The sequence below is a fragment of the Coptis chinensis genome, chromosome 2, assembly GCF_015680905.1.
Source record: "Coptis chinensis isolate HL-2020 chromosome 2, ASM1568090v1, whole genome shotgun sequence".
Taxonomy (NCBI): domain Eukaryota; kingdom Viridiplantae; phylum Streptophyta; class Magnoliopsida; order Ranunculales; family Ranunculaceae; genus Coptis; species Coptis chinensis.
Window position 1 is genome coordinate 66,139,841 of NC_141457.1, and position 18,369 is coordinate 66,158,209.

The following is an 18,369-nucleotide window of genomic DNA, read 5'->3' on the forward strand; positions in this document are numbered from 1 at the left end:
ACCAAGAAGATCTCTCACTCCCAAGCTGCTGCCAAACGAGCTACAGGCACTCAATCATAGCCTCCCACCGCGGACAACTCTTCGGGTAGCCCACCAGGTGCCCCCGCCCCTTTCTCTTCCATCGCTGATTGGGAGGACGATTTTGAAGTCGCCGGCTCCCCTCTGCAATCTCCAGACATGGATGTCACCAAGCTAAAACTATGGGACAACGATGAAGAAGAGGAGCCCACTAACGCTGCGGCAAAGAGCCCACCCGCTAAGAGATGCAAAACTACAGGAACTTCCGCTGCGCCTTTTGCCCTAGCACCCATATTACCGCGGCCAGTGGCTCCTACCCGTCGCCCAGGCAAGGAGCTCGCACCGGTTGGGCTCGAAGTTTAGCGTCCTGACTTCAAGGCTAGGGATGGTGTGGTCACCACCCGAGACTCGGCCTTGGACAACGCTGCGGTGGCTGCCACGCTATTTTTTAGCCCCCATCTTCCTCAGGACCAGGCCTATGGCAACTCTGGGACCTTTGCTGCTCACCGTGCTACTATCTACACTGGCTGGGAAAAGGTGTGCCTTGGTGCTTTTTACTAGTAACATATTTAACGACCCTTTTGTGTTCAGCTGATCTTGGATATAGGCTACGTCATCTGCGACCTAACCAACACTCTAGACACCTTGGATGTGGTGAAGCAGGAGATTAATGGGCCTGAAGGCTGGAAAGCGTGATATGCCCATCTGGAGAAAGACCGTGATGACTCACGTCTCATGGCTATAAAATCACAGAAAGCGCTCCAGACTGCGGAGGAGACTTTCCGTCAATGAATGTCTGACCTTCAGGCCAAGGTGGAGAGTGAGAAAGTAGTAAGTGAGGCCACTGCTCAAGCCTCATTTGACCAATCGCAGAAGGTCACTTCTAATCACTTTCGAGATCTGGCTGAAAAGAAGATTTCCAGGGAGCTCCAATGTCAACTAGCCGATCTCACCACTGCTAGGAGACTCCTCCCCTTGCCCTCCTTCGCCTCTACCCCTGCTACTGACCCCTCCACTGCCTCCACTCCGCCACCTGAAGGAGATCTCAACACTATCCTAGTGACAGATGATGTGGTGGTGGAAATATCTAAGGGCTCGCCCCAAAAGGAAGCAGCTGAGGAACAAAATCCAAAGGAGACGACTGATGAGCAATAGTCTGGAGATAATTTCCCTGTACTTGATTTGAACTTTTTTTGCTTTCAAACTTTTGTATGTATACTCTGTGTCCCATTTTTCTGGGTGCTCCCAGCGGAAAATCACATATATTTTGCTAATTAACCAGTATGTTTGTTGCAATTTGTTATCTCATTAGAAAATTGTTTTGCCATGTTGCATAAAGTTTTTCACCAATCACTGCTATCGTTCTGACTCGATAATCCTTATTTTGTTTAACTTTCTACCGCGAAACTACTTGGGGGCAACTCAGTTTGCCCCTAAGTTGGTTTCAGACCTCGTCGTCCATGAAGGGCTCCCCCCCCCCCCCCAGCTGTCTTTGTTAGACGTGAGGCTACTTGGGGGCAGCTCAATTTGCCCCCAAGTTGTATTCAGACCTCATCGTCCGTGGAGGGCTCACCCCCCCCCCCCCTCCCTCGCTGTCTCTGATGTGATCCCAAGCTGGGGCAGCTCAGTTTGCCCCCAAGTTGGATTTGGACCTCATTGTCATAAAGGGCTCACACTTCACTTTGTCTTTGCCGGTGTGAGGCTAGTTGGGGCAGCTCAATTTGCCCCCAAGTTGGCTTTGGACCTCATCGCCCTTAGTCAATTTCTCTGCGCATTTGCAGCCAATAATGTAATACGACATTTGGACAAAGTTGCACTCTATTCATTGATATCATATGTAACACAAACATCATCATAAAATGTCACTACATTTCTAGAAGCCACTGACTTTGCTTTGATTTAAACACTGTACAAGGTGTCACTCATGGAACCTCTTCAACATTCTGATGTTCCAGGGCCTTGCAATGTCTTTTCCCTGTGGCGTCTGTAGCCGATAGGTTCTTGCACTTCCCTTTTCTACCACGATGTAGGGCCCCTCCCAGTTAGGCCCTAGTTTTCCGTCTATCTCCTTTCTAGTTGTCGGGGTTACGCGCCTTAGAACTCGATACCCAACCTGAAACTGCCGCGGCTTTACTCTCTTATCATACTGTCTTTGCAATCTCCTATGGTATTCCTCCAGTCTAATGCGTGCTATGTCTCTCCTTTCCTCCGTAAGATTCAACTCCGCGGCCAATATGGTCTCATTGACTCCTTCCTCCACCACTCTTGTTCTAGTTGTGGCCACCACCATCTCTACTAGAATCACCGCCTCTACCCCATGCGCCATGGAAAATGGCGACTCGCGAGTAGATGTTCGCGGCATGGTTCGGTATGCCCACAGCACCTGGTTTAACTCGTCTACCCAAGAACCATTTTTATCCTCCAATTTTTTCTTCAGATTATCCATGATTGTTTTGTTGGAGGATTCTGCCTACCCATCCCCCTCGGGGTTGTAAGGAGCAGTGAATCCTTGTTTTACTTTGAACGCTTGGAGGAAATCTCACACCTTCCCCCCTGTAAACTAAGTCTCATTATCAGCGATTATGGTATGCGGCAGCCCAAATCTGCATATTATATTCTCCCACAGGAATTTCTTGACTTGTTCCTCCTTAATCTGTTGGAACGCCACTCCCTCTACCCATTTGGTAAAATAATCAGTCGCGGCAAGCATATACCGTCGTTTACCACTTGCCATAGGTAGCAGTCCTACAATATCGAGCGCCCACATGGTGAATGGCCAAGCACTAAACACCTTATGCAAAGGCTCAGCTGGAGCATGTATCAGCAGCTCAAATCTTTGGCACTTCTCACACCTCTTGGCATTCTCGGTTGCGTCTCTCTTCATGTGTGGCCAGAAATACCCCTGTGATAACAAACAATGTGCAATCGTTCTTCTTGCCGAATGGCTCCCACAGTCCTCCTCATGAATCTCCCCCAAGATCTCTTGCGCCAAACATCTCAACAATGGTCTGCTGTTGTTTCGTCTGTACAGGTCCCCATCCAGCAAAGTGTATCTTTGGGATACCTGTTACATTCTCCTTCTCTCTCGTTTGTCCTCGATCTCTATCCCTGACAAGAAATTCTTTATGGGTTCTATCCATCCTGGCTCTTCCTCCATGGTCGCCCAAACCTCCTCATTCTCGGATGTACTTGGCTTGCTCAGCACCCTGACCTCAATTTATCTGCCTTCGGACCCAGGAAGTACCGCGGCAACATATGCTATTGCGTTAGCATGCCTATTTTCGCCGTGGCCTAGATGAGCGAATCGGATCTTACCAAACTTGCTAGCCTTTCTTTACAATACCTCCAGGTACTTCGCCATCCTGGGGCATCGGGTAGCAAATTCTCCATTCATTTAACAAATCACTAAGTTGGAATCAGAGTAGACTGTTAGTTCTCTCACACCCAGATCGGCGGCCAACTCCAGCCCAGCTATCACCGCTTCGTACTCTGATTCGTTGTTAGAAGCCGCGAAACCCAACTTCATAGACGATTCTAGACGATTATTCTCTGGCGTAACCAATACCACTCCAATTCCGTTCCCGGTATCAGTAGCGGACCCATCTGCGAAAACCCTCCATCCATTCCTCATATCCCAAGGGTCTAAAAGGTCATGGCTGATGTCTCCCTCCCGTTCCATGATCATCTCTTCCCCTCAAGTGTGGTCCTCGACGGGGAATTCTGCTAAGAACTCTACCATAGCTTGTGCCTTTTCTGCTGTCCTGATCTGGTACTCAATGTCATTAGCACTCAGCACCTCTGCCCATTTCAATATTATCTCGGATTTGTCAGCCTTCAAGGCCTGTTTGAGTGGCAAGTTGGTCACCACGACAACAGAGTGAGCATCGAAGTAAGGCTTCAATTTCAACGCTGAGAACACCAAGGCCAATGCAAATTTCTCGATCCTACTGTATCTAGTTTCTGCATCTAACATGGTTTTACTCTAGAAGTACACCAGCTTCTCTGCCTTGTCCACCACCCTTATCAACACCGAGCTGATTGCGTATTCTGACACCCCCAAGTATAGATACAACTTTTCCCCTTGCCCCGATCACAACAGGATAGGAGCCTTTCCTAAATAAACCTTCAATTTTTGGAAAGCTCGTTCGCATGCATCGGTCCACTAGAAGTAAGTTGTCTTCCTTAAGAGTAGATATAACGGTCTACACTTGTCCGAGGACTTGGAAATGAACCTATTGAGAGCCACGATTCTCCCCTCTAACCTTTGAACCTCCTTCACATTCTGTGGTGACTGCATTTCCAACAACGCCCTGATCTGGTCCGAGTTTGCTTTGATTCCGCAGTATGTAACGATATAGCCTAAAAACTTTCCAGATGTCACCCCAAATGTGCACTTCTCAAGGTTCAACATTAGCTTATGTTTTCGTAGTATCGCAAAGGTTTCCCTCAATCCCTCCAGATGTTCCTCTTCGGTCATACTCTTTTCTACCATATCATCTATGTAGATTTCCATACCCCTTCTGATTTTGCACTCAAACATCTTCTCCCCTATTCTCTGAAAAGTTACCCATGCATTCTTCAGTCCAAAAGGCATTCGGGTATAATAGTACACTCCTCCTTCTACTATAAACGCAGTCTTTTCCTGGTCTAGACCGCACATTACCACTTGATTATACCCCATCGAGGCGTCCATGAAAGAGAAAAACTTAAACTCGGCCATTCGGTCTACCAACTCGTCTATCCGCGGCATTGGGTAACAATCCTTCAGGCACTGCTGGTTGACATCTGTGAAATCGACGCACATTCTCACTTTCCCATTTTTCTTAGGAACCGCGACTATGTTTGAGAGCCATTCTGTAAACTTGCATTCGCGGATTATTCCGGCCGCTTTCAACCTCTGTACATCCTCTCTTATTCCTTGCGCATACTACAGCCTTACCCCTCTCATCTTTTGCCTGACGGGTTTTGCACCCTCTCGCATGTGCAGCCTGTGACATGCAAACTCTAGATCTAGTCCTACCAGATCCTCAATTGACCATGCAAAAACATCACTGTTCTCTGTTAACAAGGCAACCAACTTTGCCTTCCAACCCTCTGGTAGCTCAGCCCCAACAGACACCAATTTCTCTTCTTCCTCCTTACCTACGTTCACAAACTCAATCTCATCCATTGTCTTTCCCCCTACAGGCAACTCCTCGTTTGAGATCGCAGACTGTAATTGCTATGCCAAGGGCTCGCCCTCCCCTTGCGTTCCCTTCTCTGGTGCGCAGACCAATTCTCTAACCACCACCTGGTGAATGTTTTGAGTCCCAACCTGGTCTCCTCTTATCTCGTACGTTCCCCCATTAGTTGGAAAGCGGATCACCTGATAGTACGTGGATGGAATCGCCTTCATCTCATGAATCCATCTTCTTCTCAAGATTGCATTGTACTGTGAGGCGGCATCTATTATTATGAAATGAGTGAATACAGTCACTGGTCCCGCAGTCACGGGTAGCACCAACTCCCTTATGGGCTCGGTCATGTTGCCGTTGAATCCAAACAAATTAATCTGAGGGGGCTTCATCTACCTCTTTTCGATGCACATTTCCTCCATCGCGCCCTTAAACAACAAATCTACTAAACTCCCACAATCTATCAATACCCTCTTCACCATGTAATTACTCACTGCTACTGTAATAACCAATGCATCTTCGTGAGGCGAGATTACTGCTTCTAGATCCTTTGGGGTGAACTCTATCCACTCGTCTCCCATGGCGGCCCCTGGAACTGGTCACGGAACACTTGAAACCTCATTTATCTGCTGTAAGTTGGCGGTCCTTCTTACTTTGTCCCTGTGAGCATTCCTCCCCAATGTTTCTCCACTAAAGATGACATTGATTGTACCCAGGATCCTGGCCACAGCCGGTGCTCTTTCAACTAGGTGTACCTCCTTGACAAATTCCCTTAACAATTCATTCTCTCAACCAGCCACTGCAACACGAAACACTTATTGGTTGTGTGATTTCTGATCTAGTGATATGCGCAGAACGGCTTCCCCTCTAATTCCCTAGGCATGCTTCGCGGACCTTCGTAATACTACAGCCCTTTAATTAGCGACAAGATTTCTTCCAACGGTTTATTCAACGGTGTGGACTCTATGTCGCGATATGGTTTTCTTTCTCGGATATCCCTCCTAACTTGGTCTCTGCCTCTCTCTGATTTGTGGGCCTCTTCCCTGTAGGATCCCCCCTCTCTTGTCGCAGCCTTACCTCTGTCCTTTCGGTCATCTTGTCCTACACTCCGTACTGATTTCTCTGCCTTCTTGGGTTCCTTGGGATTTCTCTGTAACATGTCCTCATAATGTATGTACTTCTCGACTTTCGGATATAACACACGTAACGAAGTGACTTCGATTTTGGATACAAATTCGTGGACTCTAGTTCCCAGCTTCAACCCATGTTGGAAAGCTATGACTGCGGTGTGTTCATCTAGACTTTCCACCCTCAACGTCTCCTCCTTGAATCTACATAAAAATTCCCTAAGCGTTTCAGTGGATTTTTGTTTGACGTTAAAGAGATCCGCGATATCCACTACCCTCCTTTTCTAATGAATAAAATGGTCTACGAATGCCTGTTCCAACTCCTCGAACTTATTTATACTTCGCGACGCCAACCGATAATACCAGTCTGAAGCTCCCCCTTTTAGGCTGGCGAGAAACATCATGCAACGGAGTCCATCATATTTGTTCTCTTGCCACTGCGGCATCTGCTGCCTGAAATGGTACAAGTGGTCCGCAGGATCACCCTTCCTGTTGTATCTCTCGAATCTTAGTTACACGAACCTCTTGGGTACCTCGGAGTTCCAGACTGCATCTGCAAGAGGATTCTAATTAAGCCATGCCACCACTTTCTTCGCCACCTCTTGACTCTCCCTTTCCGCCACACAATTTGCTTCTCTGTCCTTTTCAATCATCGCTTGAACCACCTCCAATGTGATGCCTTCCCCCAGATCGCCTCTTGGCCTATGCAGTGCTGCTTCATGCTGGCCTTCCACCTCACTATTCTCCGGCTCTCTTATATCCTCCTCTACTTGTGTGGTTTCTCTTTCTCTTCTCAAACTATCATTCTCATTTCTCAGCTTCACTATCTCCTCCTGCAACAGTCTGGTTGCTTCCCCCGCTGCATCTTGGATTTCCTCATCCATCTCTACACTCACGGTTTCTTCTCCAACGCCCTCCACCCTCACCTTTTTGGGTCTCCCTCTTACTTTCTTAGCTATTGTTGTCATCCTATAACTTTTATTATTATTATTACCACTTGATCGTAGGCCTCTCTGTCCCCACAGACAGCGCCAAATGTATTATCTAATATTACAACCTTGAAGATTACTCCTGTTTTTCTCTCCTTCTCCTCCTCTTTATTTTTTCCTCACCTCCTCTTTATATATCTTCCAACCGCTCCCTTTTCTCCAACCGCTCTCCTATCCCATGATCTCTTATCTCGTCCCACAATTGCTACTTGTCCAACTGTCTCTTTAGGTATCTTGGCCTTGCTACCGTGCTCCCGCTCCCTCTTTCACTATTCTGCCTCCTTTTGGGTCACTGACGCTCTGTTGACCCCTATGCCCTTCCGGATTCTGCGGCCCTTCTGTATTTCGCAGACTAGATCCTGTGCTCTTTCTCCCTCCTACATTATGCTGCCTCGGTCCAAAAGACATGTCATCTTGATGGTCATGAATTAGGCTTATACATGATGTATATTACCGAAAAAACTATTCCTAGAGCAACAATCAATCATAGAGATATGAGATCACTAGATCAGTTTACAGTTTCTAATAAGTGACATATCGGCCTTAGGCTCTTGGAATAATTCTCAGTAGCATTGTGACTTCTCCCCTTTTGACACCCAGTAAACAACCAAGTGAACCAACGATGTACACGTTTTGATTTCAAATAATCAAATAGGTAAAGTACCTATTGTAGAAGTGGCATTTGTAATGGGTATTTTTCTGACTTCTCAATTGAATCCCTTAACCCCAATTTCTAAATCTAGATAATTGTTCAAACACCAAGCTTAGAGCTTCATGCTTAATTGTTATTTCTTCCATTGTCTAACTTTACCCTTTTAATGGGTTATTAGTTTTGTGGAAGCAAAAGTAGTGGTTTTGTTTTGGTGGCGACGACAAAGGTGGTGGAGATGGCGGTGGCTAAACATGAGAAAGATGATGGGAAGAGGAAGAAGATGATGACATGTAGTACCACAATACCAATCAAGCCAGGTTTTAGGCTTGGCCGTTGGTCTTTGAAAATATCAGGATTTTGACATGTGTCAATCAAATTTTAGGAGCGAGTAGTTATGATGACTAGCAATTAGCACGTGTTTTGAATTACATTCGCTTAACTTTTTTTTTTTTTTTATTGAATTTTTTGTGGTAGAGCTCAACAAAAAGCAAACAATGAAAAAACAGACAAAAATCACGTAGACAGAACTGAACAAACAGTTTTGTCCCAGAGAGGGAAAAAAAAAGGAACTTTTAGAACTGATTTCTTTGTTTTACCGGGCTTAGATGGCACATGTGTCAGAGAGACAACTCAATTGGTTAACTCACCCAAGCCTATTATAAGTAGTACAGATTATACTAACACTTGCCATTGAAATATTAAAGCGTACTTAACTCACCCACGCCATTAATTATTATTATTCGTAATACAGAATGTGAAAACAACGTTCACGGCGTGACCAACAAAAGATGAAGACAACATTCACTCGATTAAAACTTTAATCCAATCAAATCAACCAGCCAAAGTCATGTTCTCAGCAACTTTTGTAAAAGCAGGCCTTGATGATATATCCTCCCACCAGGCCTTAACATGGGGCCTAGAATTGATCAAAGAAGCCCATTCACTCTTCATTAGGTAATAAGTGTAGGGCAAGTGAGTAAGATCAGCTAAGCTGTAGAAATCCCCAGCTAAATATTTGCTGGTAGTGAGCCTAGCTTCATACACGTCGAGAACTTTTCCGAATTTCTCTGCTGCAGCTTCGACAGCTGCGTGATCAGTTGACCCACCACGCATAGGAATGATATAGAGTTGAGAAACTATTGGAGTGATGGCTGGGTTGTATTGTTGTGATTCAACTTCTATCCATACACTCACTAATCCAGCTTCCTTGATGTTCCCAAATCGGACGAGGTCAACTCCGTTGTCTTTGTATTTGTGACTTACGTACGCAGTGATGGCACGAGATTCTGGTAGTTAAAAATGCAGATCACAATAAGAAAAAAGTAAACATCATTTGTGGATATTTTATTATAGGTAATAGCTAACCTAATAGCATTATTTAAGTCTGGAAATTTCTTATTGGAAAATCATACTTATCGGCAAGGCGTACGCAATAGGTGCGCCATGGTGGTGGTCATGACATGATCGCATACTATGGGCACTATTACTACTGTTACTAATATTATTAAATTCTGTGGCAATTATTACCAAGACCCCCCGAATTGCAAAGTGTAATGGAATTCTCACATCATGATTTGGTTTTGTAGTGGGAAGTCCTCATAACAGTCTTTTAAAGCAAATGAGAACTGCGATACTATAGTGGCCAGTGGGTTTGAAACACGCTATATATGTACCAATCACTCCTAAGTGCACAACCATAAGGAGAAAAAAAAATTACTTTCCGCAACATGATTCTTCTTTTTTATTTTTTTGCATTTTCAGTATGTGTTGTAATAATAAGCTGCTATGAGAACACTGAACACATTCGTTTACCAAGATACATAGATATATTAACGTACTAGTTTAATAAGGAAATTAAATATAAACATCCTTATGGATCATCGGAAAAAGCTTGGTATACGATGCAAGCATATTAAGCAAGAGATGGGGCCAAACTTACCGAAGAGGGTGAGATCCTCGTCTTCCAACACTGGTATCTGACCAAAGGGCTGTCAAAGGGAAAAAGAAAACATAAATTCATTTTTCTAAGATGCCAGTACGTATGTAATGAATAAATATGGTTATATTATGATCTAGCTAGTTCATACTTGCTTGGCGAGGAAAGCTGGTTTCTTATGTTCACCCACGCCCAGATTAACAGGAACAAGCTCATACTCAACTTCCTTCTCGTTCAAACATGTCAGTACACGTGCTGTGCACGTAGAAAAACCTATACCATATACCTTCAGAGTCATGGTAAGAGAGAATTGAATTGAAGATGAGACAACAAAGAGAAAATTGAGGATGTTGGAAGAAATGGATCGGATGTAGAAGTGTAGAGTGTAAGATGTTCTGTATTTATAGATGAGTTAGCTCAATAGTCAATATGAATTTTGTGCCACCTCACATCATAGATGGATGACCATGTGGAGATGAGAGTTAACCATGTGACGTTTTCATCATGTACTCCACTTGACTTCACAAACCAAATTTTAATTGTTAATTTCTCTACCTAATGTCTCGTTGTCCCCAGTGTACATGCTTTTCTATATAATTGAGTTCCCAAGATGAGATCTGCTCCGCACTCTCATATATTTACCCTGCAAATTTGACTTGTGATAGAGTGACAGTAAGTTCGAAATCCAGATGTTTTGCAATACGTACTATACGAAATACATATACATAAATCAAGGTTACTCTCCCAAGTCACCAAGGCTAAAGTCGAAATTATATGGAAGCTACCAGCTAGTGTGCCATTAGAATAATTCTAAACGTGCTTAAATATATTTTTCAATGATTTAAGCTAGATTGACACGTTTTGCTATATTTTAATGTTAAATCAAGCGTGTTGGAAGGCATATACGGGTTAGATGCTAGATTATGCAGGATTCACATAATCAATGGCTGAGTTTTCGTTTTAAGTCTTAATCAAGGCACTTAGAACAAGCATGTTAGAGCATCATTGACGGGACTCCTCATCAATCCAGACAAAAGCATAACTGATTTGATCGACAAAGAACTAATAAAATTCATAAACAAGGGATAAAGGAGAGGTCAGTGAGCAATGGGACAGTTCACACTGCATCTACAGGTTCTTCAAATCTCTAGTAAGTAATAATTTGTTAATCAGAAATCGAAGTCTCAAATGAAAAGTGATATAACCAAAACACGTCATAGTTACCACTTACCACACCAAAAAAGAATGTAAAAAACCCTCCGTCAGTATATATATGAGAGTAATGAGACGGCCAATGCGCTCAATTGTGCATGGCCATTACAACATTCTGTTAGTTGTACTCCTTAATGACTATGAGCAATTAACCACAGACGCACAGTGCCATTGCCCTGATACCTGTATATCCCTTCCCTCCCTCCCTTTTCAGTAAGATGTCTATCGGTTGCAGTAAAGATTTGAACGCATGATACTTTTCTTCCATGTCTTCTCGTTTATTTTAAGAGAGCAATTTTCACCAGGTCTGGCAGTACTGTAGATATTTATACCAAACTCACAGCAAAGTTTCGTATCCACAATTCCATGCACCATCACCAATAGAGACAACTACATACTAGTATACTACTGACTTAATGGCACTGTGCCTAAATGTTGTAGAGACTATCAGAGCCCGCATCCAAAGCTTTGAGAAGATTGAGATCTGCCATATCTTAAGGGAGACAAACAGAGCTGCTGACTTCATGGCCAAGTTTTGTGAGATGAGAGAACATAATATAATATAACATTGGACTTTTTGTTCAAAACTTAGCTGTAATACTAGCAGAAGATGCTAATGGAGTGGTGTACAACAGATTTTGATATTAATGCAGGTTGAGGTTGGCCTAACCTCTAAACAATTTATAAAAAAAAACATCCAAGTGCTGTAGAGCTAGGATTAAGATGCCGTTTACATGAGTCAGCTTGTAGCAACCCCTACGGAATGGCCAACTCCGCGGATATATCAGAAAATATGTATCACATGTCAGAAATTGCAATAACTGTGGTATACCCACCAATTTTCCATTTTTCAGCATGAATATCCTGGTCTGATATATTGTCAATCCTTTAAGTGGAATTCAGTTTTTGTTTTAGATGGCTACTGGCATACTGGTTGGTGGTTCTGTTAAATACCCAGTAACAGCTACTTTCATAATGTGTGTTGAAAAACAGATTCCTTCATAGACAAAGCACTCCACTTAGAGAGTTATCAAGAAAACTGAAACTCCCAACTTCCCGCACTTACAGCAATCCTCATCTTACACCATCCATTAGCAACATCAAACTGAAGCAATTTTCTGGTTTTATAGCTCATATTCACGATGTGAGGGTATGATTTTCTCAATTGGGGATCCAACTTGGGTGTCTGTATACTTTTTCACAGAGCGCTAGTTTTGACTGACAATTCAGTATTTTTTTCCTTTTCTTTTCTTTTTTCTTTTTTTTTTGCACGTATATGAACATTACATACCCTCCCTAAGAGTATGATTGGTAGAGGGAGGAACTCATGACAACATGACAAAAGGCATCAAGCCTCCTGAACTATGAAGGCCTGAGAGAATATCGAGTTGTACCTTTCTCGATAACTAAGAAGATACAACTATACAAGTACCTCAAGTATGATTAGTATACTATCATTTGCATAATATACACAGGTTCTATAACTCGAACCACAGTTTCCAAACATATTTACAGCTTATTTAGTTCCAAATTCAAAATAACAATAACTTAGAACAGTTATATACTGAAACATAATATATACCAAATTCATCTAGAAAGTTTCTTTTGGGTATAGAAAGTTGTAGAATTCCAGCTGAGTCATCTCTCCACCCGTCATAGGATCGAACTGACACCTGTAGAAACTGCAGAACCAATCCAATCAAATTAATGACAGATTTATGCTAAAATCAATCAGAAAACATTGAGCTCCATACACTCGTGTACAACTCTTAAAAACTTTAGGCTTCATAGTACTGAAAATAAATATCCGTAACCAGAAACATTTGGGCCATGTTTGGCTCCTTGGAAGAGCTACTTACGGGAGAGAAAAGTGCTTTCCCTCTTTTACAATTTGCTTGCTCAAGGGAGCAGGTGTAATATGTTACTTTGCATAAAATCAGTACTCCGTGAACCAACACAGCCTTGCTTCCTTGCAAGCTGCAGGCAGAAGAATTTTCTTTCATACTACCAGGGGTGAACAATGATATGCTTACCTTCCATCCATTCCGAGAATCACAACTGTATTCTTCTGATGACCAAACGCCACTATGTATTGAGAACCTTCATGCAAGCGAAACTGGGCAACTGACCATTCCGAACTGAAGTATTTTGGCAGCACTCCTGCAAATGGGAAAGAAAATTAAAAAAAAAATTAATATTTGAATCTGTAAGAATATCTCTTTGATCTTCATTTTTCTGTTCTTTTCAAAAGAAAATAATGTACAATAGAGCATGGGTTTACAAATGATTACACACTTGACTATACAACATAGCCTTTTCTGAACAAGGATTCATGTGTGTCGAGAAGCCTAAGAGTACACATCACACATGTAAAGGTTTCTTGAGCTGAAAACATTACCTTTAATGAAAGAAAGAGATGAATTGGATGATGGAGTTGCAGGAATCATTTCAGATGCATGGCGCGACTTTTCATTCTCAGGAGATCCAGAATTGACCTTGAGGCTGAAGACATGAACTGTGCCCTTGTCACTTGACACAGCTAGCCACTGAGCACTTGGAGAGAAAGCTAGGCTGTATATCTCTGCCCTATCAGCACCTCTTCGGACCTACATTAACAATCCAATTACTCATAAACATATCCAATAGACCAAGGTGTGGATGTGTCTGTGTTTCTTTGTGGGTGAGGGTGTTGGGGGGTGGGGGGGAGGGGACTGAATGACTTGTTCTTAACCCAGTGGTCATACCAAGTGAACATAACCGGTTGGATAGGTAAAACAGTAAACAAAAAGAGTACCAGTGACAGAAATAAAAGCAACTACTAGGGCGCCCTCAAGGACATGATTCCAAATTCCAATTTGATTAGAGTTCTAAGAGAACCAAACTCTTATATGGATCAAGGACACTGACAATTCGACGAAAAAATGCACTGCCACATGGCACGGCTTCACTCCAACTTTACAAACCCTCCAACACCATCCATGCTTCCACATGGTAGCATCCTCAGGCACAGAACCGACATGCACACAAACTAGAAACAAGACTTTTTAGTCATCTTCCACTGCAAAAATGGATTTACAATCACAGTCTGGTTTTGTTTGGCTTTTTTGTTATGAAACTCTTAACTGATGCCATACTGCCAGTACTATTGCTACAAACAAGACTTTGTAGTCCAAACGTGCAGCGACTTTGTCCATTGCAAGGTACACTAAGCAGCCACTTGTAGATCCATTCCACGCAATGACATGCTAGCACCCGTGTTAAAGTATATAGCAGGCGCCTTATCACCCCCAAATCTCTAGTTACAAACCAATATTCCCTTTCTTACGAGTCTTTTCAAGCTACAATTTACCCACCTTCAAGTTTTTCGAATACAATCCAATTAGGAGTAGGGATTAACTAAAATCTTTCGTCTTAAACTTTCTTGTTTTACCATGAAACTTGTACACAATACAAAAAGAACCAAAATATATCAACCACCTACTATTGCAACTTCATTACACAACTTTTGCTCAAATTCAGCCCAAGGAACAATTTATTACTTCTCATTCTCTCAACAAATGGAATTTCTATCTTCTTGCTCATTTGATCAATTTGATATGTCCATGCACATGTTCAAATTGATGTTTGAGGTCACCACACAAGTTCTTGCTTCACTCTTCAGATTAAGTTTTACTTCTATTTTTATGTCATTTTACCTAAGCTTCTTCCAGAACCACAGGTCTCAGGAACTAGAAATGACCACCCCAATGATCTCTATCATAAGGGCTACTCTTCAAACAAAATCCAATTCACACTCAAATGGAAGTCCCAAGATAAAAGTGCAATCGAGCAGATAGCAATATGATGGGACAAAACATCTCTTCTGACAAATAAATGGCCTTGCAAACGTCTTTCAATGTCCTTCGAATATATTTTCGATATAGTCTTTCAATGTCCTTCAAATATATTTTCGATATAGAGAAACTGCCCAACAAACCGTCAGCCACTTCCCCTGTGACCTTCTCTAAGATGTTCTATTCTATTGCTATCATTGTTACAATGTCTCTGCCCCGTAAGTGTTCAGGTAGTCAGCGCTAATGTCTGATATAGAATGGGTACATCTTACTTGAGATCCATGAGTACCCTACCTACAAGCTACAACCATGCAGGTTGGAGTAGGGGATGGTGCTTCATGCAATTGAAGATTGACATCCTGAAGAATGTCACATAGTATGTGAAAGCAGAACAAAAGAAGGTAAGAAAGCTATGAGGTTGACATTTGGACACTGCCTCCACCTTTTTCTTTTGAGCGGTAAGACAATAAGGTTGATTATGAATAGCGTAATAGAGGAGTCAGCTAGTCGCACTACAACCCCTCACACAATCCAGTATTGTATTGCTATAACACTTTTCCAATTGGACAAAATATCCAAATACCTAATACCTTTCATCACTGGATCTACAAACACCCAATTCCTCCAAACTAAACTCTTAATATTACACAATGTACGCTTAAAATAGTAAAAGACTGTCCTTTCCCTTCAATAGACATTGCCTCCACCTTCACTGGATTTCTATCTATGATTCTTGCTAATAATTCACCCATAATGCCACGTCAATACTGTCCCCAGCAAGACACCCAAGGCTTGGCCCTCATGCACTGTGTGAGGTTTTCTCAAAAGGTATCCACACGACCACACAAGAATGTTGGGCAGTTTAATAGGAAACTGTTTGCCAGTTGATCCAAGACTAGTCGGAATTAATAGGTGATTCTCTACAATAAGATTTTCTGCTCCCTCTAGATAAAACACATACACCACATATAATTGATAGTTTAAGTAAAAAATACATATTGGAGTTATTGGAGTTAAATAAAATTAAAAAAAAAAAACACACACCACTCAGCATAACACAAAAGGAAGTCACAGCAGTTCTTAGGTTTCACACCTTCACTAACAAAGAGCAAGCAATAAGCTCATGGCAACATAAAATATTACGTCTTGGTGACAAATGAAAATGAAAATGTATGTTTCCATCAGCACTTGGGTATTCTATATCTGTTATATCTTTCTTCACTCAAACCTACGCATCGCCACCTAAGCTGCACCTTGGGTGATAGGCAGCCTTGCGCCTCAAGTTCGCCTTGCAGCCTTCACTACTTCGCATTAGCTAAAACTAATTGGGTGACCTCTCTTCTTCACAGTGAAAAAACAGTCCACAGTTACTATAGGTTGTTGAGGGCTTCCAATATATAAAATCTAATCTTTGTTTGATGTGTACTCCCATTCTGACATGTTTTCCTTGTCCTAGTATGATTTTTTTTGAAAAGGGATGATAATTGGCATAAGTTATATTTCTGTAAAAGTCGCAATCATATACGGTGCCCCTTATTGCGTTATGACAAAGGGACCTGGTGGAATGGTTTGATTAGTTGTAGTAATAAACATGGCTTTGCCTTGGGGTGTGTTATCTTTAATACTTGTTGAGCTAACACACTCCACAAAGAAATAATCAGTTTGCTAATTAATGCTCCAACTCAACTAACTATAATGCTCAACCCTTTCCACTAGCACTTGAAAAAAAGTCCTACCTCTATTATTCTATATTAAGAACTGAATCCTTGAGGGAATATAGCTATTACATATGCACACTAAAGAAATACTGGCTTAAGAATTCATCTTGCATCCAACTTTGAGCACTATATTTATGCATATTGGCTCTCTGTCCCTGAGCTAAATCAATTTGCTCATGCAGTTGGTTTACTTCAATAATATACTCTTACACTGTTAGACATAATAATAAAGTTTTAGCATAAGTTTCACCTAGCAACGGTCTTGCACAGTGCACATTGGGCCTATTGCCTATCATCATATTGTTGGTCCTCAATTCTCATAAACAGGGGCGGATCCAGAATTTTTCCGGCATGGGAGGCTGCTACCACTAATTGTTAGTAGTATTTTTTTTTTTTCAATTTTTTTTTGGGGAGGATATATAGTATACGACAATTACTACTACTTTTGTTTTTGTGGGAAAGTTAGGGTGGTTCACCCCTGCTCATAAAAAGCAATAGTACTTCTTCCCTTGTAAAAGTGAACTAGTCTAAGAGCACAATCTAGCAAACTTTAACAGCATATGTATGGCTACACAACTACTTAAACAATCTTCCAATATGCAACAATCCAATCATCACAAAGCATATCAAAATAATCTACTTGGCATTGCATAATTAGTCAAAACTCAAAAGAATAACATTCCATTATATCAAATAACTATAGCTACAGAAATTTCACATACCTCTTGCAGTAAAGTCCCATCCACAGTATTATAAATCCTAACCAAAGTCCCCTTAGTACTAGCCGTGGCAAGCAACTTCCCATCCATGGAAAGTGCAAAACAGGCAACTCTGGAATCATGCGCCAATATAAACTTAGTCCTCTTGGACGCATAATGCTCAACTCTAACTTGCCCCTTCTGCAAGCCAGGACAAACCAACACAAAAGAAGTGGAAACTTGAGAAACAGCACACAACCCTTTCGGATTGGCAAACGTTTCAATCTGATGTAGTAATTTCAAATCGGCAAAATTATAAACAAATATCTTCTGTTCCAAAACAACAATAATTCTATCACGACGTAATCTCACAGCTCTAACTTCAGACCGAAATGACAATTCCCCAATACATCGGTTTTGATGATCATCCCATATCATAACTTTATTAGGTGAGTATTGTGGGTCAGTCCCACCACCAACTAATGCTAATATATTACAACGGAATAACATTTCGACAACTCCAATCCCACCTCCTTTATCGAAAACTCTCCGGAATATTTCGCGAAACGGGTCGCAGTTATATATACGGAATCCTTGATCCGTTCCAGCTGCGAAACAGCCGTAATCTTGGTTATAGGATATGTGTAGTAATGTTGGGGTTTCAGTCGGGGTGGTCTGAATATTATTATTATTAGAGGATACTACTTCTGGGTCTTGTGAAGAGGAAGAAGCGAAGGAAAATATGGTTTCTTGTTCATCTGGAAGTTCAGGGTTGGGCCATGGGGAGGAAGAAGGAGCAGAGAGAGTTGCCATGGGATGGGTAGGGACGTAATTTTGAACGGAGAATTGAAGGAAACCGAGAACAAGTCTTTTGTATGGTCTGTGGGTATTTTAGTCTTTTTGTAACTTTTATTCCTTGCTTTGGACCAAATCTGGGTCCCCGGCCCAGAAATTATTGCTCGACTTTTATACATATGATGATTTTGAATATTCGTTTTCAGGATTTTTTGTA

General features: G+C 42.0%; 3 protein-coding genes across 3 annotated transcripts; all 3 read right to left on the reverse strand.

Annotated features, from left to right (window-relative positions):
* Positions 1-1,936: 1,936 nt before the first annotated feature.
* On the reverse strand, positions 1,937-2,464 carry LOC147517240 (uncharacterized). The gene has a single exon (XM_086593532.1). The coding sequence runs from the start codon at positions 2,462-2,464 to the stop codon at positions 1,937-1,939; it is 528 nt and encodes a 175-aa protein (XP_086449658.1).
* Positions 2,465-8,594: 6,130 nt separating this feature from the next.
* On the reverse strand, positions 8,595-10,471 carry LOC147517241 (glutathione S-transferase F13-like). Its single transcript, XM_086589564.1, has 3 exons — positions 10,048-10,471; positions 9,900-9,948; positions 8,595-9,246 (listed from the first exon to the last, which is right to left on the reverse strand). Exons 1-3 carry the CDS (start codon positions 10,192-10,194, stop codon positions 8,792-8,794), a joined length of 651 nt encoding a protein of 216 aa, XP_086445690.1. The 5' UTR covers positions 10,195-10,471; the 3' UTR covers positions 8,595-8,791.
* Positions 10,472-12,535: 2,064 nt separating this feature from the next.
* On the reverse strand, positions 12,536-18,294 carry ATATG18A (Transducin/WD40 repeat-like superfamily protein). The gene is made up of 4 exons (XM_086589563.1): positions 17,382-18,294; positions 13,507-13,714; positions 13,142-13,268; positions 12,536-12,790 (listed from the first exon to the last, which is right to left on the reverse strand). The coding sequence occupies exons 1-4, from the start codon at positions 18,168-18,170 to the stop codon at positions 12,700-12,702; spliced, it is 1,215 nt and encodes a 404-aa protein (XP_086445689.1). The 5' UTR covers positions 18,171-18,294; the 3' UTR covers positions 12,536-12,699.
* Positions 18,295-18,369: the final 75 nt, after the last annotated feature.